Raw genomic sequence first — 23969 nt, 5'->3', positions numbered from 1 at the left:
ATTGCAATGAGTAGTTTGAGACAGTACTTACTGTGCTATTGTAATACACTGAAAGGAGCAGCAATCTTTGAACAATGTACAGTGCGGTTCATCATTATCACTTCAAGAGACTTTAGAGTCATAGAGTCATAGAGATGTACAGCATGGAAACAGACCCTTCGGTCCAACCCGTCCATGCCGTCCAGATATCCCAACCCAATCTAGTCCCACCTGCCAGCACCCAGCCCATATCCCTCCAAACCCTTCCTATTCATATACCCATCCAAATGCCTCTTCAATGTTGCAATTGTACCAGCCTCCACCACATCTTCTGGCAGCTCATTCCATATGCGTACGACACTCTGCATGAAAAAATTGCCCCTTAGGTCTCTTTTATATCTTTCCCCTCTCACCCTCTAGTTAGAACATAGAACATAGAACAATACAGCACAGAACAGGCCCTTCGGCCCACGATGTTGTGCCGAACTTCTATCCTAGATTAAGCACCCATCCATGTACCTATCCAAATGCCGCTTAAAGGTCGCCAATGAATCTGACTCTACCACTCCCACGGGCAGCGCATTCCATGCCCCCACCACTCTCTGGGTAAAGAACCCACCCCTGACATCTCCCCTATACCTTCCACCCTTCACCTTAAATTTATGTCCCCTTGTAACACTCTGTTGTACCCGGGGAAAAAGTTTCTGACTGTCTACTCTATCTATTCCTCTGATCATCTTATAAACCTCTATCAAGTCACCCCTCATCCTTCGCCTTTCCAACGAGAAAAGGCCGAGAACTCTCAACCTATCCTCGTACGACCTACTCTCCATTCCAGGCAACATCCTGGTAAATCTTCTCTGCACCCTCTCCAAAGCTTCCACATCTTTCCTAAAGTGAGGCGACCAGAACTGCACACAGTACTCCAAATGTGGCCTAACCAAAGTCCTGTACAGCTGCAACATCACTTCACGACTCTTGAATTCAATCCCTCTGCTAATGAACGATAATACTCCATAGGCCTTCTTACAAACTCTATCCACCTGAGTGGCAACCTTCAAAGATCTATGTACATAGACCCCAAGATCCCTCTGTTCCTCCACCTGACTAAGAACCCTACCATTAACCCTGTATTCCGCATTCTTATTTGTTCTTCCAAAATGGACAACCTCACACTTGGCAGGGTTGAACTCCATCTGCCACTCCTCAGCCCAGCTCTGCATCATATCTAAGTCCCTCTGCAGCCGACAACAGCCCTCCTCACTGTCCACGACTCCACCTATCTTTGTATCATCTGCAAATTTACTGACCCACCCTTCGACTCCCTCATCTAAGTCATTAATAAAAATTACAAACAGCAGAGGACCCAGAACTGATCCCTGCGGAACTCCACTTGTAACTAGACTCCATGCTGAATATTTACCATCTACCACCACTCTCTGACTTTGACCGGTTAGCCAGTTTTCTATCCAATTGGCCAAATTTCCCTCTATCCCATGCCTCCTGACTTTCCGCATAAGCCTACCATGGGGAACCTTATCAAATGCCTTACTAAAATCCATGTACACTACATCCACTGCTCTACCCTCATCCACATGCTTGGTCACCACCTCGAAGAATTCAATAAGACTTGTAAGGCAAGACCTACCCTTCACAAATCCGTGCTGGCTGTCCCTAATCAAGCAGTGTCTTTCCAGATACTCGTAAATCCTATCCCTCAGTACCCTTTCCATTACTTTGCCTCCCACAGAAGTAAGACTAACTGGCCTGTAATTCCCGGGGTTATCCCTATTCCCTTTTTTGAACAGGGGCACAACATTCGCTACTCTCCAGTCCCCTGGTACCACCCCTGTTGCCAGTGAAGACGAGAAGATCATTGCCAACGGTACTGCAATTTCCTCTCTTGCTTCCCACATAATCCTAGGATATATCCCGTCAGGCCCGGGGGACTTGTCTATCCTCAAGTTGTTCAAAATGTCCAACACATCTTCCTTCCTAACAGGTATCTCTTCTAGCTTATCAGTCCGTTTCACACACTCCTCTTCAAAAATACGGTCCCTCTCGTTCGTAAATACTGAAGAGAAGTACTTGTTCAAGACCTCTCCTATCTCTTCCGACTCAATACACAGTCTCCCACCACTGTCCTTGATCGGACCTACCCTCGTTCTCGTCATTCTCAGGTTTCTCACATACGCATAGAATGCCTTGGGGTTATCCTTGATCCTATCCGCCAGGGATTTTTCATGCCCTCTCTTAGCTCTCCTAATCACTTTCTTCAGGTCCCTTCTGGCTATCCTGTATCCCTCCACTGCTCTGTCTGAACCTTGTTTCCTCAACCTTATGTGAGCCTCCTTCTTCCTCTTTACTAGACATTCAACCTCCCTCGTCAACCAAGGCTCCCTCACACGACCATTTCTTTCCTGCCTGATCGGTACATACATATCAAGGACACGTCGTATCTGCTCCTTGAAAAAGTTCCACATTTCCACCACATCCTTCCCTGACAGCCTATGCTCCCAACGTATGCTCCTCAAATCCTGTCTTACAGCATCGTAATTTCCCTTCCCCCAATTGTAAAAACTTCCTTGTTGTGCGCACCTATCTCTCTCCATAACCAAGGTGAAAGTCACAGAATTGTGGTCACCATCACCAAAATGTTCACCCACTAACAAGCCCACCACTTGTCCCGGTTCGTTACCGAGTACCAAATCCAATATGGCCTCCCCTCTGGTTGGACAATCTACATACTGCGTTAGAAAAGCTTCCTGGACACACTGCACAAACACCGCCCCATCCAATCTACTTGATCTAAAGAGCTTCCAATCAATATTTGGGAAGTTGAAGTCGCCCATGACTACGACCCTGTGGCTTCTGCACCTTTCCAAAATCTGTTTCCCAATCTGTTTCTCCACATCTCTGCTGCTGTTGGGGGGCCTATAATAAACACCCAACAAGGTGACTGCACCTTTCCTATTTCTGACTTCAGCCTATACTACCTCCAGAGGCAGATCCCCCTCAAACTTCCTTTCTACAGCCGTTATACCATTTCTAATTAGCAATGCCACCCCCCCTCCTTTTTTACCACCCTCCCTAATCTTACTGAAACATCTGTAACCAGGAACCTCCAACAGCCATTCCTGTCCCTCATCTATCCATGTTTCTGTGATGGCCACAACATCGTAGTCCCAGGTACCGATCCACGCCTTAAGTTCACCCACCTTATTTCTGATACTCCTTGCATTGAAGTATACACACTTGAGCCCATCTGTGTCCGCAAGTAGTCCCTGTCAGTGCTACCTTCTCCACAGCCTCCCTACAGTCTTGGACATCCTGACACACAGCTAGCTTACTTGCTGGACTACAAGTCCAGATCCCACCCCCCTGCCAAATTAGTTTAAACCCCCCCCCGAAGAGTGCTAGCAAACCTACCTCCCAGGATATTGGTGCCCTTCTGGTTCAGGTGCAACCCGTCCTGTTTATACAGGTCCCACCTTCCCCAGAATGCAGTCCAATTGTCCAAGTATCTGAAGCCCTCCCTCCTACACCATCCTTGCAGCCACGTGTTCAACTGCACTCTCTCCCTATTCTTTGCCTCTCTGTCACGTGGCACCGGCAACAACCCAGAGATGACGACTCTGTCTGTCCTAGCTTTTAGCTTCCAGCCTAACTCCTTGAGCTCTTGAATGACCTCCCCACCCCTCTTCCTACCTATGTCGTTGGTGCCAATGTGTACCACGACTTCTGGCTGCACACCCTCCCCCTTAAGGATTCTGAAGACACGGTCCGAGATGTCTCGGACCAAAGGCAGTTTGCCTAAGAAAGCAGATCAAGGTGAGAGTGAACGATAGCAGAGGATGGACTCCCCAACCCCAGGGAAAAGACGTGTCTATTTCTTCCAATACAGATGAAATGAATATGAAGTTCACTGGATTGAGAGAGATTGGGATTGTTATAAGGATCTGCTTAGAGTATAGAGTAAAGCTCTGAATTTAAAACAGAATGCTGGAGAAACTCAGCAGGTCCAGCAGTATCTATGGAGGGAGGAGAGTTAACATTGAGTCTGATTTGAGTAGTCTTCAGAAGCAAATGACCTTCTTAAACACACAAGAATTTTGAGGGGTTTGGCAGAGTGGATAGTGTGTGGATATTTCCCCATGTGCGAGAGACCAGAGGTAGGACACACGCATTCAAAATAAGGGGAAGTTCTATTCGAGATCAACATCTCACCAAAGAAGAACAAAGACCAAAAGGCAATGTGTCTTTTCAAATTTTATTGTGAAACATAACCAAAAAGTGGTTTTACACAAATGTTGTAACAGTTACCACTAAACCATCTTCACAGACTGTGGTCCAAGAATTTCTGTAACAAGTAAATCCAAGGTCAGTCACTGGGTAGATCAACGGAAGAACTGTCTCTCTGCAATATTTCATCACCAAACCCCTGTTCAGGGTATACATGAACTGCTCCCAATATAAAACTATTCAATCTTATTCCTAATCATCCCCAAGTATTGCTGGGTCTTTTTATTGACAACAAACAATTTTGCACAGGCTTTGGTGTTCCTTAGAGTAAGGCTTATGGGGCAGTGGGTAGTGTCACTGCATCTGCTCCAGAAGCTCTGGGTTCAAGAGCCATGGCCAAGAAATATACAGACAGTGTCAGCCTACAAATCCTGCTGCTGACAAGAGGAGGGATTCTAGGTCAGTTGGGTGTGACGGAAAGAACATTGGTACCTTTACCGTTTCTGTACACAGCTCCTGATAACATACTTAAAAAAAAAAGTGTTACCATAGCAGCTCAGACTAAGTGAACTGTAACACATCATCTCCGCTGGGATAAGTCGGTTTTCCAAGTGGCATGTCAAACACCTCTGGGATACCAGCCCTGCACTTAACCCAGCTCATACTGAGCCAGGTCTGCAGTCAGTCATTTAGAATAAACCATCAGGAACTGAACATTCACAGCTGAGAAGTGAGGAAGGATGTGATCTCAGAGGCTGGATCTCCCCCACTCTCTCTACCCCCACCCCCTCCCCCAAGACCTCCATCACGACATTCTGATGATCATTTTTCGACCTTCACCTTGGACAGAACCTCCAAGTTCCCACCAGGTTTATTTCACACCCGAGTACGACTTCAGCAAAGCACTGAGAGTGGGGTCCCAAACTCATCAGATGATCACAAATTCATTCCAAAAGGGAATTCAGCAGCCAGAGCATGGACTTTTATTTAACATGAGGGCATTGAGGGAAATTGCATCTGAGATATTCAAAGGGAAGTTAAATAAAACAGAACAGGGTGATAGGTCCAGATGAAAAAAGTTGAAAGGACGTCATTATGGTACACAAGCCAGAACAGACTAGTCTGCTCTGAAAATTCAAAGTAATGTACTCCAGTGCATCTAGACTGATTTAAAGCTGTAGAGTCACCTCAGCTAACTGCCAGCTGTAATAGACAGATACATCACCCAAATGTTGGTAATGTACTAATTACTCAATGCAATCTGCTGGTGGGCATCTATTTCAGCTCCAAGTGAACACCATATGAAAACGATACATCAGCTTCCAATGATGACCAGTGCACAAAGCTGACCGTGTTCAAACTGTTCCCAATCATAGCCACTCTCAGAATTTGAAAGTGCACCCCATGAGAAAAGAGATTAAAATCGCTATTGATACCATCCAGGACAAAGCAGCCCATTTCATTGGAACCCGATTCACCAACTTCAATATGCACTCCCCCCACCAATGACAGTAGCAGCAGTGTGTACCCTCGACAAGATGCACTGCAGGAATTCACCAATGCTCCTCCGACAGCATCTTCCAAATCCACAACCACTTCCATCAAGAAGGACAAGGGCAGCAGATACACAGGAGCACCACCACCTGTAAGTTCCCCTCCAAGCCACCCACCATCCTGACAGGGAAATACATCACCGTTCCTCAGTGTCACTGGGTCAGAAAATGTGGAATTCCCCCCCTAAGGGCATTGTGGGTCTACCTACAGCACATGGACTGCAGTAGTTCAAGAAGGCAGCTAACCCCCACCTTCACAAGGGGCAATTAAGCTTGAAGCATAAATGCTGGCCCAGGTAACAAAGTCCACATCCCATGGATAAGAAAAAAAAGTCTAGATGTGGTCAACTTGTTTTGTCTAATCAATAGAAAGACAGTAACTTAAACCCATTGGGAATTCAAGGGGAACTTGCTTACTCAGGGAATGGTTAGAATGTGGATGGAAAGGTTGAAGCAGATTACAGTGACACATTTAAAGCGAAGGTCAAGTGAGGGAGTCAGGAATTGGCCGAAATGGGGACAGGATGAGACGGAGAGGGTGGAAGCAGGCTTTCTGGGGGAGGGGCATATCTGCTGGCAGAAACTAGATCAGCTTAGGATTTTAGTTTGATGTGCTTCTGTACAGTATCTTTTCCAATTCCTGCTAATGATTACAAGTACAAACATTGAGGTGGAAGCAATAATACAAATTTCACTGGAGGCAGAGTGGACTTCTAAGCCTCAAATTCTCTTGGTTCAAGCCCACACATAATTTAGAGGGGGAGTTTTGGGGACAAACAGGCTGTAAACTAGCTGACAATATCCCACCGAATGGGGGGTTGGAGATGGTCATTCTCAAAAACAACTAACACTCTAACCCAAAGACAGGATGTCAAATCTGCAAGATGGAATAGTTGACTCTTTTTGGGGAGAGAAAAAAAAAGAACAACTTAAAGGCATGTTGCAATTTGAGCATCAGCTATACCATCTGTGACTTTAGCATCGTCACAGAGCAGTGGCTACAGTTCATCATGCATCTTGCTGCCCTCAGGCTTCACCAATCGCCCAATGAAGAGAATGGAGTTTGTCCTCTTGTCCTTGACCAGGAAGAAGAAAGGGTGATCGGCATAGAAGATCTCAGGGTTCTTCAGCTCCTCCCGCCCATATATGAAGGCATCGTAGGGGTTTCCCTCGGTACTCCATTCCAGAGCCGCAGCGTGGAGAACATTGGCCAGGTACAGGTCCTTCTTCCCAGAGATCTTTGACAAGTCAGCTTTGGTCTTGTCAACCGCGGTGGTCAGACCGATACTGGCCAGATGTTTCTAGGTGCAAAATAAAAATGGATCATAGGTCATGGTCAGTTAAAACAGGAGGTGGAGAGTCAACCTTTCAGCTCCATCAGCATCTCCAATCCATTGACACTGGTTCCTGGAGACTAATCAGATGACCCAGTGAAATGGGAACCCACCACTGCAGAAGGGACAAACAATCCGATTTCCATACCCTTGGTCTTAATTAGTGCCTTCTGAATTCACAGAGCGGATTAGTTTTAAAGACTAAGCCCCATTGTTCAGTGTTGCCCCCATCAGAATAATAGTTGCTTTGTGTCGATTCAATTTAATCTGATTGATGTTTTTGAACACCTCAGTCAGTTCACTTCTCAATTGCCTGTTCTGGAGGTTTGTTACAGTGAATCGGAAAACAAACCCATCCTCCCAGCAGAGGCAGTACTTGGTAACCACCCAGACAAATTGTGAATTATCTTCAACACCACAGGGGAATGGCAATCTGCTCTCTGGACCGAAGCCCCATCATTTACCCCTTCCAACCCAGTGAACACATGGTGTTTCTTATCCTTAGAGTCAGAGGTTAACAGGATGGAAACAGGCCCTTCAGCCAACTTGTCCATACCACCCAGTTTTCACAATTAAACTAGACTTACTTTCCTGTATTTGATCCATATACCTCTATACCTGGCCCATCTATGTACTTGTCCAAATGGTATGACAAAAAATTGTTGTTGCCTCCACCACAACCTCTGGCAGCCCTGGAGACAGTTATCACCCTTTGTGACAAAAAAAAACTATCTGCACCCTTTTGTACCTCTCTCCTTAAATCTATGCCCTCTATTTTTAAGAGTCCCCTATCTACTTTATCTACACCTCTCATGATTTTATCGACCTTAATAAAGGTCACCTCTCAGTCTCCTACACTCCAGTGAAAATAATCCTAGCCTATCCAACCTCACCAATCTTCCAGTCCCAGGTAGCATCCTAGTAAATATTTTCTGCACTCTTTCTAATTTATTAATTAATAGTAGGGCAACTAGAACAGTACTCCAAATGTAGCCTCACCAATGTCATGTACAGCTGCAATGTGATATCACTTGAAAAGCACTTCAACTAGTTTCCTCAACAAGTAACAAAAGAAAAAAAAAGGGGGGAAAAGAATAACCCTAAACAAAAAATGACATATTCATTGGTGCGAGGCTGCAGAGCTCCAAGGTGCAGTAGGATCTAGGTGTCAGACTAGATAAATTGCAAAAAACTAACACACTGGCCAGCAAGCAATTATGAAATCTTAGCAAATGTGGTTGTATTCAATTTTGCTTTGCAGTAAACAAACATGATGGAGGTTGTATTTCAGTTATTCAGGGCACTGGTAAGACCACATCTGGAAATACAATGCACAGTTTTGCTCTCTACATATAATAAGAGCTACTTGCACTTGGGTATACAGTAAAGGTCTTTTACCTGGGAATGAAAGGATTTTTTTGTGGCTGATTAAATTGGGTCGATATTATCTGCAACTTAAACAAATGACAGGTGGTGATCTCATTGAGAAACAAAGGTTCTAAAGGAACCTACAGGTTATATCCTGAGAAATCTCAAACAGTGTTAAGGTCAAGGAATCAATTATTTAGCACTTACACAAAAAAAATATCTTTAGCCAAACACTTGACAATCTTTGACATGCTCTACTCCAGAGGATTACACATGTCTATTCCAGTCTTTAAATGTATTCAACAATAGACAAGACGTTTGATCTCAGGGAATTTGGGGGGCGGGGGGGAGGAGGGGTGGGGGAAAGTGAAAGAAAGGATGAGGAGAGGACAGTGGGAAGTGGAATCGAAGCCCAAAGATAGCTGTGACTTAGGGAGCTGCATTCACAGGCTGAATGGCCTACTCCTGCTCCTATTCCAAGCATTCTATGGAGGCTAACGTTGGTAACAAGTTACTTTCAGTCCTTAGCTACTTCCAATTGCTACCTGTGTCACTTTATTATCCAGTGTTCAGCAAATGTCCTAAATGACGGTGAGATTGCCTGGTCAACCATCTATGCTCCAGACAGCATCACAGAATTGGTCTCAAGCAGGCAGTGGGTAGGCGGGGGGGGGGTGAGTTTCATTATCGATCCAATTCCCATCCCAGAACTGGAATACACCTTTAAGCTGAAATTCCACCTGCATACTGAGGGAGTGCTGCACTGTTCAGAGTCCTGTCCTCTGCATGAGGCTTTAAACCAGGCCCTCCATTTTGAAGAGGGCTTGGGAAAGTCTGCCGAGGTCTGGCCTCGAAAATTGTTGCCACTAAAACAAAGAGACAGACGGCCATTGGGAGATTGGTTTGTGGGAACATGGAATGTGATAATGGGCTGCTGACATCCCCTTCTGAGGTGGTGACAGATGCTCCACAATCACAAGCTCTTGCTCTGTGGTTTTAGGTTTACCTGCAGCTCGTGGCTGACCCCCAGCTTGACTTTTGGCAAGGAGACTGCCACAGCCCTTTTCTGGAGCTTGCCCAGCCAGGTTTTGATCTGCTCCTTGGTCAGCAGTTTCTCCAGGTTGTCCAGAGGCTGCACGTTGTGAGGCATGATGAAGACCATGCTGGATAACTGGTGGGCCAGGGGCATTTCCAGCACATTCACCTGGTTGGTGTCGTCCTTATAAAAGTTATAAAGACCTAAGCAAGGGAGAAAACCAAAAAAAAACAAAGTAAAGTAGTCAGGAATCATTCTTGAAAAAATTTCACAAGATGAGGGCATTGCTGGTTAGTCATCTATTACTCATCCCTATTGGCAGTTAACAGTCAACTAGTGTTGGTCTGAAGTCACTCGGAGAAAGTGAGGAGTGCAGATGCAGGAGATCGGAGTCAAACAGTGAAGTGCTGGAAAAGCACAGCAGGTCATGCAGCATCTGAGGAGTAGAGAATTGACCTTTCAAGCATAAGCCCTTCATCAGGAATCTGATCAGAATTCCTGATCAAGGGCTGAGGCTCAAAACGTTGACTCTCCTGCTTCTCAGCTGCTGCCTGACTGGTTGTGCTTTCTCAGCACCACACCTTTTGACTCTGAAGTCACATGTTGGCCAGGCTGACTAAAGATGGCAGATTTCCTTCCCTAAAGGACATGTAGGAGCCACATTGGGAAAAGCCTATGATTGACTATGAAACCAAAGTCATCACTACACTCTGAAATTTCAAATTTTTTGTTGAATTCAAATTCCACCATCTGCCGTGGTAGGATTTGAACTAAGATCCCCTGGGTTGCTGGATTACCAGGCTAGTTCTAACACCAATAGGCCATCACCTCTGTTTGCAGGGTTGGTAGTCAGAGGACCACGGGTTTATTGTGACTGGCAACAACAGCAGAGGGGAAAAAGGAAGAGCACTATTACACAGTGAGCTGGTGTTAGCTGGAAAGCGCTGTCTGGAAAACGGCATGGAAACAGCTTCACCACACTTCAACAGGCTACTAAAGACAACTCCGAGCAGGAGCAGGCCATTCAGCCCTTCAATGCTGCTCCACCATTCAATAAGATCATGGCTGATTAGATTGTGGATTCAACTCCACTGTACTGCCTACCTTGTTGATCAAAAGGGACATCTAACTCAGGCTCGACAATATAGAATTTCGATCAGAGAAAGTCAATTCCAAAAAATCCATGATGCTTCGAGAGGAGAAACATCGCCTCATCCCGGTCTTACATGCAAGATCCCTGATTCTGAAATGGTCACCTAGTTCTCCATCCCACCACCCTCACCCTCCAGTGGGGGCAAACATTCTCTCAGCATCATCAAATCCCCTGAAACTTTACAGGTTTCAAGCAGGTCTCCCCTCATTCTTCTAAACGTCAATGAGAATAGTCTCGACCTGCCCTACCTTTCCTCAGACAACCGATGAAGGAGTTCTAATAATAATGGATTCTAGGCCTCATGGTAAGGTCAACTCACCCTTCAAGAGCCTTGGAAACTCAACTTAATTCTCACATGAGAATAGTAATGTTTTTTTTTGTAAAAAAATCATTCATGGAATAAGGGCATTGCTGGCCAGGCCAGCATTTAATGCCCTACTTACCCATAGGGCAGTTAAGGGTCAACCACATTGTTGTGGGTCTGGAGTCACATGTAAACCAGACCAGGTAAGGATGGTAGTTTCCTTCCCTGAAGGACATTGGTGAACCAGATGGGTTTCTCCTGACAGTTGGCAATGGATTAATGGTCATCATTAGACCCTTAATTCCTGATTCTTTATTGAATTCAAGTTCCACCATCTGCCGTGGCAGGATTTGAACCCAGGTCCCCAAAACGATAACGGAGTTTCTGCAATTATTAATCTAGTGATAATATACCTGCACCACATTCTAGCACTCAAGACTTACCAGTGGACAGGGAAGAAAGAATGAACCTGCATTTATATAGAACCATAGGACACCCCAAAGCACTTTACAAAGACTGGAATAAATTACATATGAAGTGTGGCAGCTTTCCATCTCCTAAGATAATGTTTTGTGCTACGGTGGTCCGAACCATTAGTGTGACTCAGCAGCCTAGTCCAGCATAGCAATTCCTACTACGCTGGCTACAGAGCCCTTGGCTGAGAACATGCAATAACCACTGCCCTTTGTTTTCTTTCGGTTTGTTTCTGGACCTGGTGAGCTTTTCCTTTCAGCTTGCCACATGCAATGCCCTCCCAAGCAACAGTCAGCCTCCAGAAGTCAGCGACTGTCTCCCAGTTGGGAGTGCCATCTGTGCAGGGTGACCCAATCGATATCTGATCCACCTCGAGGCATTGGTTACTGCCCTAATGTTAGAAATAGGGCATCCTACTCAGAGGAAACTCACAGCAGTGGGATCGTGGACTGTAGTGGATCAAGGAGGCAGCTTCTCAAGGGCAACCATAGGGCGGTATGGTGGCTGTGGTTAGCACTGCTGCCTCACAGTGACAGGGACACTGGTTCAATTCCATCCTCAGGCATCTGTCTGCGTAGAGTTTGTATATTCTCCCAGTGTCTGCATGGGTTTCCTCCCACAATCCAAAGATGTGCAGGTCAAGTGGATTTAGCCATGCCCATAGTATCCAGGAATAGGAAGTTAGGTGGGTAACCATGGAAAATGCAAGTAGGAATGGGTGGCTGCTATTCCGAATGGCTTGCTTCCAAACAGTATGGATTCTATGATAATTCAACTGGGAATGGGCAATAAATGCTGGCCTAGCATGAATGAATAAAAAAGACTCAGAAACTAGGTCTCATTTCAAAGTGATGTTGATTGAGTGATTCACTTTCAAACAAAGAGATAATCAACGTCCTTTTTAAGTGAATGGAAGTTGATTGAAGTTAGCTCAGTTGGATGGTTTGTGATGCAAAGACTTCGTAAACAGGGTGGGTCCTGCCTGGTCAACCTTACCCCTAATCCAAGGCATGGTGATCCTCAGCTTATATCATCAGCCATCTTTCTCTGTCTTTATAAAGTTTAAAAAAAAATTTACAACACCAGGTTATAGTCCAACAGGGTTATCTGGAAGTACTAGCTTTTGGAGCACTGCTCCTTCATCAGCTAGCTAGTGGGGTAGGATCATAGGTCAGAGAATTTATAGTATAAAACTTTTTTGATTTTTTTTTACAACTCATGTATTGAGCAAACCTAGAATGCTGTCAAGTCTTTAATCACTTAGAATGGAGTTGCAGGTTGATTAATTAATGTGTAAATTCCATAATTTCTTTCAAGTCACAGTCCTAAGATTAGGTTTTATTAAAAAGGTGATACCTCAGCTTAGACAATGCATTAAAGGCATTTTCTAAATTTCTACTTTGGAAAGAGAACCAGTCTGACTCAAGGTTGGGGATACAGACAGACTCTAAGCTTAACTTTAATGCATTGTCGGAGCTGAGATTTTTTTTTTAAAATATAAAACCTGAAGTTATCTCAGGACTGTGACTTGAAGGAAGTTCTGGGATTCACATTAAAAAAAAATCAATCAAAACCTGCAACCCCATTCTAAGTGATTAAAGACTTAACAGTAATCTAGGTTTGTTCAATACATGGCATCAGTTGTATGACACTTTGATGTTTTATTATAAATTCTGTGTCCTATGATCCTGCCCCACTAGCTACCTGACTAAGGAGTTGCGCTCCAAAAGCTTGTCCTTCCAAATAAACCTGTTGGACAATAACCTGGTGTTGTGATGTTTTAATTTTATCCACCCCAGTCCAACACCAGCACCTCCACAACACCACTCTTTATAATAAGGCAGTGGGATACATCGACTTGACGTTTTCACTGAAGAAAGGCAAGAGATGGAGACATACCTGTACGATGCATCATGTCAATCGCCACCGAAAGAGACCGACTCACCATGAAAGTGCGCTGGTCCACCATCTTACGGTGGAATTTTTCATCCCAGTGAGCTGCAAATACAAAGTAAATATAGGAGAATGTCAATGATTGGCCTGTTCAAGAGCAAGCAAACAGACTCAAACTAACATGCCAAATACCATGACCTATTTATTCTTTTACAGGAGGTGAGCATTGCTGGCAAGGCCAGTACTTATTGCCCGTCCTTAGTTGTCCAAGAATAGAGAGGTTTGATGGGCCATTTCAAGAGAGCAGTTAAGTCAGCCACATTGCAGTGGCACTGGAGTCACGTGTAGGCCAGACCAGGCGAGGATTCCTCCCCTCAAAAAAAAGGATGGGAGTGAATAAAAACGGGTTTTTACAATTAGCGATTGTTGTCATGGTCACCATCACTGAGTCGAGCTTTCAATTCTAGATTTAGTGGAAGGATTTGAATTACTGAATCCCTATGTTGTGAAAAGAGGCCATGCAGCCCATTGAATCCACACTGTCCCCCTGAAGAGCATCCCACCCAGATCCAACCCTCCTGACCCTATCACTATAAACTTGCTTTTCCAATGATTAGCCCATCTAGCCTGAACATAATGCTGCAGATTAGCATGGCCAATCCACCTGCATACCTTTGGACTGTGGGTCAAAACCAGAGCACCCAGAGGAAACCAATGCAAACACGTGTAAACTCCACAGAGACAGTTGCCCGAGGATGGAATCGAACCCAAGTTCTTGGCGTTAAGAGACAGCAGCACTAACCACTGAGCCAACGTGCCACGCCATATCCCTACAGCATTGGGCATTTGGGTCACTAGTCCAGTAGCATCACAGCCACCTGTACAGCTAAGTACAGGTCAACCCTGTGGCTCCAAACACAGCTTCCACTGCAATTCCCTGGAAACGAACATTCCACCAGCTGCAGTGACGGGGTTTGAAGCAGTGATCCCATGGAAGTAATTGAAGCCCCTGACAGACTGATCCAGTGACTTTCCCACTACATGTCAGCCCTCCCGGTCTCCCTTTTAAGAAAGCCACCTACGTTTGAAGAACATAGCATTGATGATCATAGCTCCATCTGTTTTCGACAGGTCTTTGGTTGCCTCAGCGACTTTGCCGTCAGTGGTCTCTGCTGCCCACTCGTTGATGGACTTCAAGGCTCCTTTCTTGTCCCGGAAGTTGATCTTGGAGGGCTCGTAGTTGTAGTGCTTTTTGCTCTTCTTCACAAAGTCCTCAGTGAAGGTGACCGAGCTCGGGCCGTACAGCCGGGTGCCCATCCTCCAGGTCACGTTGCGTGCGGTGGAGTTGCTGACCTCAGTGAGTAGCTGGGACAGCGCTGAGTGCAGCTTGTCATCTTGCACCTTACCCATGTCCAGCACTGCCTTTGCTTCGCTGGCGGTCTGCTCCTTGGCACCGAGGGACACTAGGCCGAGTGAAGAAGCCACCACCACGGGAGAGAGGAGGATGTTCTCAGCGCCCTTGTCTTTGGCCACAGTGTGGTAGAGGCTCAGGCCCAGTTTGATGCTGCTATCTGCTAGGGCAACTGTGTGTTCACCCAGCTTCTCCTCAGCCACTGCAACAGCCAGGAGCACCACAATCAGCAGCTTGCTCACCCACATGGTTCCAGCAGAAGGGGGCGCTCTAATCCTGCAGAGAGACACAGACAGAGGAAAAAACAAAATGCTTAATTGAAATCTCAGGAAGGGAGAGGAGCTGACTCCACCACAATCTACAGTAACATCCCGGGTCAACGGCAGTCCATCCAACACAGCGGCGCTCCCTTGGCACGTCATGACCCACCAACAGCACGGTGCTCCCTTGGTGCCAACTCCCCAACAATGCAGTGCTCCCTCGTGACTGAGAGTTAGCCCTGGGCCAACAAACTGAAATGGGGATTAAATCTGCAGGTGTCCTGCTGATGAGGCCTAAGCTTTAACCAACTGAATCAAGTGACCACATTCAAATGGAAGAGGTAGGGACTTCTCCATAGGAGGCAGATGACAGTGCAGAGTCTCAAATCAGGGCAGACATCATGACTATACCATACATAGAGCTTCTCCCCAGGCACCCAGGGGATCAGACAAACTGAAGCAAGGAATACCAAACAGCATATTGCAGACACTGGAAATCTGAATGGGAAGTCAATCTTTAAAAGATGAACTCTGTTTCTCTCTTCGGATGCTGCCAAACCTGCTGAGCATTTTCTGAATTTTCTGTTTTTAATTGCATATTAAACCTGCACTGGTGAATTTGTTCAGCTTTAAGCAGTTTGTTTGTACAGCGGGAGACACTGACTGCTGTCACTTGTAACTACTTTTCTCTTTCCAGTGAGCTGTGGAAGGTGTGTGCAATCATGTACTTTTGTGTGCAAGTGCATTGTGTACACCATGTGCAAATACACTGCTGTGTGAATGCATGCCTGTAATTTATGGATGTGTGTGCAATAACAGTTTGCATTTATGACACTATTACTATAAAACATACCCAGCCCTTTGATGGCATCACAGAACTACTTTTTTAAAAACAAGGCCTTCTAAGATTAAGCCAAAAATGTTCAAGTTTGATCAGAAGGATAGGGTTTTAAGGAGGAATCCCTCAAGAAGGCAAGGGAGGTAGAAATGACAAAGTTTGAGGAAAGGAACTCCTGAGTATGGGCCGATGGTCACTGATATTGCAGCAACCGTCGGATCAGGAATGCTCAACAGGCTAGAACTGATGGAATGCAGAGATCTTGAATGACAATGGGCGGCACAGTGGCTCAATGGTTAACACTCCTGCCTCACAGCACCAGGGACCTAGGTTTAATTCCAGTCTCCGGTTACTGTGTGGAGTTTACACATTTTCCCCTTGTCTGTGGGGGTTTTGACAGGATGCTCTGGTTTCATTACACAATCCAAAGATGAGCAGGTTAGATGAATTGGCCATGCTAAATTGCCCGTAGTGTTCAGGGATGTGCAGGTTAGGTGCATTAGTCTGGGGTAAATATAGGGAAATGGATCTGGGTGGGTTAATCTTCAGGAGGGTTTGATGTGGACTTGTTGGGCCCAAGGGCTTCTTTCACACTATAGGGATTCTATGATTCAATGGGACTGAAGGAGATTATGAAAATAGCAAAGCATTTGAAAGTAAGGATAAGAATTTTAAATTTGTAGTCGATTAGAAAAAAACAGAGCTCTGACTAAATAGGCAAACAGGTTTGGTGCAGGTTTTATTCAAGTTTACGTTTGCGAGTGTATACTTCTGCAGACAAAGGCAGGGGGTAAGACATGGACTAAAATATTGGTCTGTTTCAATACTGGAAAGAAAGAGTTATCTAGGCCATAGAAAAGAAGTGACCTCTCAGATTTGTCACCATGAAGCCATGCTGCACAAGCCAACTTTAGGATAAAAAAGGAGAGGCAGGAAAAAGGACATTTTAAAAAACAAACCTAGAAACAGTAAAGAACAGTAGGAAACTGAATAGTCTACCTTGGATTGGAGGGCTTTTCAGACATTGCTTGAGATAGCCATCTCAAAACAAGCAACAGATCTATACCAGCAAGTGAATCTCAAAGAACTTTCCAGATAGCTCAATCTGTGATTTGAGCATCTGTCCACGTGGCAAATCCTCAGCTGGAGGGGGAAGGGACTTGCTCCTGTGCTTTATAACATGCCTGGAAATCTGGATTCACTCAGAGAATGGCTTCGTTCTACAAATGATCAAATCTCAGCTCCTGGCGTGCAATCAGACCACAAAGCTGCAGCAGTCAAGAAGGTAGTAGCAACTCACTGACTACAGATTCAACAACCGGGTTCAGGAAACATGGACACGCACACAGTGATACACAGGCAGCAGCAGCACACATGCATACAGGGACTCAAACAAGGTGAAATACAGACACATACACATATTTGGCAATATACATATTCAGTGCAGGTTTGGGTTCCAAAATCCTGTTACTCAATCTCGTTAGAATAACCATATTTTCAGCTCCTCCACCTATGCTAGTGTTCATGATTTGGAGATGCCGGTATTGGACTGGGGTGTACAAAGTTAAAAATCACAACACCAGGTTCTAGTCCAACAGGTTGAATTGGAAGCACACTAGCTTTCGGACTGACGCCTGTCACCTGATGAAGGAGTGTCACTCCGAAAGCTAGTGCTTCCAATTAAACCTGTTGGACTATAACCTGGTGTTGTGTGATTTTTAACTTTATGCTAGTGTTGATCATTTTCCCAATGATCCAGCACCACATCTCTCACCTGATATTTACCTCCTGAACCATACGACTGGCAAAAAACCCAAATCAATCTGGTGACTAGCCAGTCAATTATTGTTATTCATAGGATCTTGTTTTCTTCACATAGAAGAGTACAGCAGAGGTACAGGCCCTTTGGTCCATGTCTATGCTGCCCATGATTCCATTCTAAACTAATCCCGTCTGCCGACACATGGTCCATACCCTTCTATTCCCTGCCTGCTCATGTATCTGTCCAAATGCCTTTTAAACGTTGCAATCATATTTGCTTCAACGCATCCCCAGGCAGCACATTGCAGGGACTCCCACATCTGCCTCATTGGTTTAAGGTGAGAGGGGGAAACAATGCCCCCGAGTATTTGATGTTTCCACCCTGGGGAAAAGACTCCAACTATCTACACCTCAAAATTTTATATACTTTGTCAGCTCGCCCCTTAGCCTCTGACACTCTCATGAAAACAATCCAGGTTTGTTCAACCTCACCTAATAGCTAATACACTCCAATCCAGGCAGCATCCTAATAAACCATTTTGAACCCTCTCCAAAGTCTCCACATCCTTCTTACAATGTGGCGATCAGAACTTCATGCAATACTCCAAATTTGACTTAACTAAAGTTATATACAGCTGTAACATGACTTGCCAATCTTTATACTCAATGTCCCAACGGATGAAGGTATGCCTTCATTATCATCCTATCCACTTCTGTTGCCCCCTTTCAGGGGCAATGAACATGCTCCCCAAGATCCCTCTGCATACCAATGCTCCCGATGGTTCTGACATTTGGCTTGGCTTGGAGTTCATTGTAGGGGGAGGTTAGGTTGAGGGGGTGGAAAACAGGTTGGGAGGAGGGGGGGGGAGACAAGGGTTGCACATTCCTGCAGCACTTGTTCCTCAACAAGCCACATTTCAACAAGCCCAATTTCACAAACTGCACCATGTTAGTGTAACTAAATCTCATTAAATGGGTTATGGTGGATGGCAAGACTCAAATTTATTCTTGGGATGTGGGAGTCACTGATTGGGGCAGCACTTACTGCCCATCTCAAGATGGGGTTAGCTGCCTTCTTGAACTACTGCAGTCCACGTGCTGTAGGTAGACCCACAATGCCCTTAGGGAGGGAATTGCAGGATTTTGACCCAGCAACACTGAAGGAATGGTGATAATTTTCCAAGTCAGGATGGTTTGGAGGGGAACTTGCAGGGGGTGATGTTCCCATTTATCTGCTGCCCCTTGTCCTTCTAGATGCAAGTGGTTGTGGCTTTGGAAGGTGCTATCCAAGAATCTTAACGTAAACCATTTTAAGTGAACCACTTAACCTGGTCTACTACTTTCTGCTTCCAGTGTTTTCATACATGTAGTCCTGTTTTGTGGCTTCACCACATTAACACCTCAGTTTTAGGATTAGCCCTAGCACTCCTCTTGGCAATGCCCTCCTGCACTCTCCACTGAACCAGTGTTATCCCCTGGTTTGATGGCAATTGTAGTTTGTGGGATATGCCTGGCCCTCAAATTTCAAACAGTGGTTAATACAATCTGCTGCTGACAGTGCACAACACCTCATGGATGCCCACATGAACACATGGAATGGGCCATTTGGCCTGCTTTGCCATTCAATCAGACCCTGCTTGATCAACTCCATTCTCTGACTCCTCCCTATAACTCTGGTCTCCCTTTGCTAAAACCTATCTCAGGCCTGAGTGCACACAATGGCAGAGCCCCATCACTCTGAGCAAGGCTCCTGACTCTCCAGGTGATAAAACTTTCTCCTCATCTCCATCTTCAAACTGAGTTCTCTTATTGCTTCAGGCCACATAAACATAAGGAGGACCTTGAAATCATAACAGGTTAAAGGGTTATGGAGAGTGGGAAGGAAAGTGGAGTTGAGGCCGAGATGAGATTAGCCACAATCGCATCACATGGTGCAAAAGGTTGGAAGGGCTGAATGGCCTCTTCCTGCTCCCAGTTCTTTTGTTCTCAAGTATCCCTTAGTTCTTGTCTCTCCTATAAAATGGAAATATCCTCTCAGGATCAGTCCTGTCAGGTGCCCTCAGGACTCTGCTTCTCTCGGTAAGATTACTTCACATTCTTCACGCCAGGAACAAACTGTTCAACCTTTCTTCATGAGGAATGAGTGCAGCAAGCCTTCCTTCAGCTGCATAGTCAAACAAAAAACTGATACCCTTTAGCCAAGGAAATCTGCCATGTTACCTTGAGTGATTGTAGCCAGGTCACCCAGGAGGACCTCAGAATGAGACCCCTAATCAACTCAAGATTAACAGCCTCATCAGGGAGCCCTGGCTGACAGATAAACAGGAGGGTCTGGGATTCTCCTCACTCTAGGGACTGGCTCTGAGCTAGTTGGTCAGAACCACGTACTGAGCACGTGTAAATAAAGGGTGGTGACTTGTGATGGGATACCAGCCTCCATGGAGTTGTTTCAATACCTCCATGTGACTCCCTCTAACACACAAAGAGCAATCCTGTTGGCTCCAAACTGCCCTTGAATTGGCTTAAAAGTTGAATTCCATTCAAAGGATTTAGGGGCAGGCAAAAAAAAAAATCAGGCAATGCCCGTATCCTTCTTAGAAAGATTTTCAACGCATCAAGGATGTAGAGAAAATACAGCATTATGATTTATTGAACGGCACAGCAGGCTTGGGGATGTAATGGCCTAGTATTACCACTGGATTAGAAACCCAGCAAACCCAGCAGGGGCCTGGTTTTGAAATCTCCCATCGACATGGCATTTTTTTTGACTAAAATCTGGAATTAAGAGTCTCAGGATGACCACGAATCCTTGTCTATTGTTGTACATACACATACCCCATTAGGGAAGGAAATCTGCCAGCTGTGCCCAGTCTAGCTCACATGCAACTCCACATTCACAATGTGGTTGAGAGGAGCACGGTGACTCAGTGGTTAGCACTGCTGCCTCACAGCGCCAGGGACCCAGATTGGATTCCACACTCGGATGACTGTGTGGAGTTTGCACATTTTCCCTGTGTCTGCCTGGGTTTCCTCCATCAGTCCAAAAATGTGAAGGTTAGTCGGGTGAACTGCCCCACAGTGTGCAGGGATGTGCAGGCTGGGTGGGTTAGCCATGGGAAATGCAGGAGTGGGGGAAAAAAAAAGAGTTCTTTGGAAGGTTGGTGTGGCGTCGATGGGCCGAATGGCCTGCTTCTACACTGTAGGGAAGCTGTGAACTCTGGACAATCAGGGATGTACAATGACTGACCTAGCCTGTGATACCAACATGACTCCTGAATTAATAAGGGCCGAATGGTCTACTCTCGTTTCTTCTTTTGCTTAAAAAAAGCCAATTTAAAGCAATCGGAATCTTTATAGAAAGTAACCGAGTAATTCTGAACTTTCAGAAAGGCCTTACCTCCTCCTGCCTGTTGCTTTTCTTTTCACAAGTCGTTAAACGACAAAAGTTTATTTTTAAAAAGTTTCTTATAATGTTGTTCCCTCCCCAGTTGCATTGGGAACTCCCAAGGCAAGTTGGCAACCCAGGATAATGAGCTGGGCACACCCAGGGTGAACCTTTCTGCCGAGTATCCTAGGACTGGGCAGCTCCGACCGCGGGTTTAACATCCCCCTCAAGACCAGAACAAAGAGACACCCCCCACCGACGGACCGAGCCCTGAGAATCTCAGCAAACCGCTGGGAAAAGGGGATCAGCCAGCATTCCACTCTCTCCTCTCCCCTCCCCTCGGCGGAGGCAAAAGCACCTCAAGTTTTAGTTGAGTTTTTGTTTTGAAAAAGTTGAGTTTTGCAACAGCTTCTCAATTCCTGAGCGGGCGAGATTAAAACAAAATCAACTCAACTGGTCGCCCCGACTTGCCGCCTTTGTCTGACTATGGGGCGGGGGCGGAAACCAGTCACACAACAACAAGTTGTATTTACCTAGCGCCCTTCCCCACGTAGCATATACACTCAACACCGAGCCAGTGAGGAGGGATCGGGACCAGGGGCTCTAATTTTTTTTTGAAAACAAGAGGTTGCTTAAAGAAGTAGACAGTCAGAGTTGAACAACTTCGATGTCATGATTTGCTGAGAGTCATTAAAGTCGGGGGATAGAGGAAGATTGCAGATCCTGGAGGGAAAGGATTGGGGAACAAGGCTGAGATTGCAAAAAAAAAAATCCAATTTGTCCTCCCTTCCTCATCTCTGAAGAGTGAAAAATCTGCTATGTCCCGTCAGATCGGATTACACTCCATTGAATGGAGTGTTTTACGTGCAATATTCTGCACTACAGGGGCCTCCCCTGTGAACTGCAACAGGAAGCAGAGGACAGAACGATTTCCATATTACAGCAGCCACGCATTCTGTTTCTGCACACAAACAGAGAGGGAGGGAGAGACAGAAGCTCTAGCCGCGTTCCTACTGTACAGACTCACTGCCCTGCGGTGGTGAGATTCCAGGGGGTGGAGAGAGATCTTCAGGACTCTTAGATCAAAATGAAAAAAAATTGAAAGATCTGAGATAAATGCACTGACATTCTTCACACACACACACGAGGGAAAACACAGTAAATGATAAATATCAGAGGGTCTAACCTTGAAATTTTGTCAAAGTGATGTCAACTTTTGCCTTTGTCATTCTGAAAGAAAATAAACAAATCAAGTACAGGATATTTCCCCCCGCCAAGACTTCGAATAGAATGGGGGAAATGTGTCACTGGACTGGTTTGGGTGAGGTGGAGAAATCATTTTATTTCCTCCGATTTATTTTTAAACTGGTATTTTTTTTAAAAAAGTACATCCCAGCGACAACCAAAGGATTGGGGGGGTGGCGGGGGTGGAGGAAAGGGAGGAAATCAGCCAATGGACGTCGCCAGCGTCGACAAACTCTTCGAGACTTCTGGAAATTTTCTTGTGCATTCCTTCAAAACCCCACCCACTCCTTTCTCTCTCTCTCTCCCCCCCCCCCCCCCTCTCCTCTTGTAGTCCCTAATTATGGATTTCCAATTTGGACCAGTGACAACATGCAACAAAAGCAGTTAGAAATAAAGCCACTCTTCATATTTTAAACGGAATGGGAAGTTTGCAAAATTAAAAAAAACAACTTTCCAATGAATGGTCTGCCAGATTGTGCCTTGATCGTGGAGTCAACTTGGTCTGGCCGACTCTTTCTGAAACGTCCCCCATTCGCCTCCCCATCCCTTTTGGGAGACAAAGAAAATCAAACAACTTGCACAACGGTACTTGTTCAGATAAACTTTGGCCACCACCCGAAAAAAAATCCTACGTTTTAAATTCATATTGGTTCTCATAATGGGGGGGGGGGGGGACGGACAGTCAAAATAAATGGTTTACATTAGGATTAAGGTTGAAGTCCATTGCTAATTATCTAAAATCATAAGAAAATTTGCTACAAACTACTTAATACAATGTGCAGCAAACATGAAAACATGTACATAGCGACCAGCTCTGCTTTAAATGCAAAGTCTTTCAAAGCACAAAATTATTTTTGTCCAACTTTGGAGAACTTTACTCTAAAGGCTGTTTAAGATTCTAACACCGGCAGCCTGATGAACGCTTGCTCATCCATGGCAGGATAAAGATTTAAAACAAATAAAACGGTTTTAGAACCTTCTGATGTCCTATGAGTTTCCACTACCAGTAACTGCGGCTGAATGACTGACCTCCTGCATTAATTTGTCCCATATCTGTACCACACAGAATCCCTTCACAAAGCCCTCTCACCTGCTTTCCCTCACTCCCTGAGATTTCCTGGTCCTTTTGGTTCTTCGGCCAAGGACCCCTAAACGCCGCTGTCTGCTAGAAAGTTCTGGAAAGCCGGATGAACAGAGCTCCCTTGCACGGTTTATTTAAAGGCTGAACTTCGAACCAGGCAAGTCTGGAATCTGAGACTTCCCACCGAGGTTTCCGCAGGGTCCCAGGGACCACACCTCCTGTACACAGATTAGTTTTCTTTACATTAGATTCCCTACAGTGTGGATACAAGTCCACACCGACCCTACGAAGAGTAACCCACCCAGTCCCATTTCCCTCTGACTAATGCACCTAACACTGTGGGCAATTTAGCATAGCCAATTCACCTGACCTGCACATTTTTGAACTGTAGGAGGAAACCGGAGCACCCAGAGGAAATCCACGCAGACGTGGGGAGAATGTGCAAACTCCACATAGTCAGTCACCTGAGGCTGGAATTGAACCTGAAGAATTGCAGGCAACATCCTTAAATGTGACAAAGAGATTAGAACGCAGGCAATTAACACTTGACTTATCCACAGGAGTAAATTTCTCATTAATCCTCACCCAACCCTAATAATGTCACCATAGAAACCAGTTTATAAAACAAACATTATTTTTCCCCTCTTTCGGG

The 23969-nt window shown here is 45.4% G+C and overlaps 1 protein-coding gene across 4 annotated transcripts; it reads right to left on the bottom strand.

Moving 5' to 3' along the window:
• Positions 1-4235: 4235 nt before the first annotated feature.
• On the bottom strand, positions 4236-23603 carry LOC140481118 (serpin H1-like). Of its 4 annotated transcripts, XM_072576810.1 has the most exons (6): positions 23327-23603; positions 22178-22221; positions 14419-15023; positions 13343-13441; positions 9483-9715; positions 4236-7075 (listed from the first exon to the last, which is right to left on the bottom strand). In XM_072576810.1, the coding sequence occupies exons 3-6, from the start codon at positions 14993-14995 to the stop codon at positions 6773-6775; spliced, it is 1212 nt and encodes a 403-aa protein (XP_072432911.1). In that variant the 5' UTR covers positions 14996-15023; positions 22178-22221; positions 23327-23603; the 3' UTR covers positions 4236-6772. The 4 variants fall into 4 exon arrangements, with proteins under 4 accessions (XP_072432911.1, XP_072432912.1, XP_072432914.1 ...); XM_072576811.1 differs by lacking the exon at positions 22178-22221; XM_072576813.1 differs by lacking the exons at positions 22178-22221; positions 23327-23603 and adding an exon at positions 21350-21443.
• Between the last annotated feature and the right edge of the window lie 366 nt (positions 23604-23969).

The sequence above is a fragment of the Chiloscyllium punctatum genome, chromosome 9 (assembly GCF_047496795.1).
Source record: "Chiloscyllium punctatum isolate Juve2018m chromosome 9, sChiPun1.3, whole genome shotgun sequence".
Lineage (NCBI taxonomy): Eukaryota > Metazoa > Chordata > Chondrichthyes > Orectolobiformes > Hemiscylliidae > Chiloscyllium > Chiloscyllium punctatum.
The sequence above is the reverse complement of the archived record's forward strand: the minus strand, read 5'-3'. Positions and strand labels throughout refer to the sequence as shown.

Excerpts from the sequence above, each read along its gene's own strand:
- LOC140481118 (XM_072576810.1), bottom strand. The coding sequence starts at position 14,995 with ATGTGGGTGAGCAAGCTGCTGATTGTGGTGCTCCTGGCTGTTGCAGTG. Across the intron at positions 9,716-13,342 it reads TGACATGATGCATCGTACAG|GTCTTTATAACTTTTATAAG; the intron begins GTATGTCTCCAT and ends TCCCTTGCTTAG. Across the intron at positions 7,076-9,482 it reads GGGTCAGCCACGAGCTGCAG|AAACATCTGGCCAGTATCGG; the intron begins GTAAACCTAAAA and ends TTTTGCACCTAG.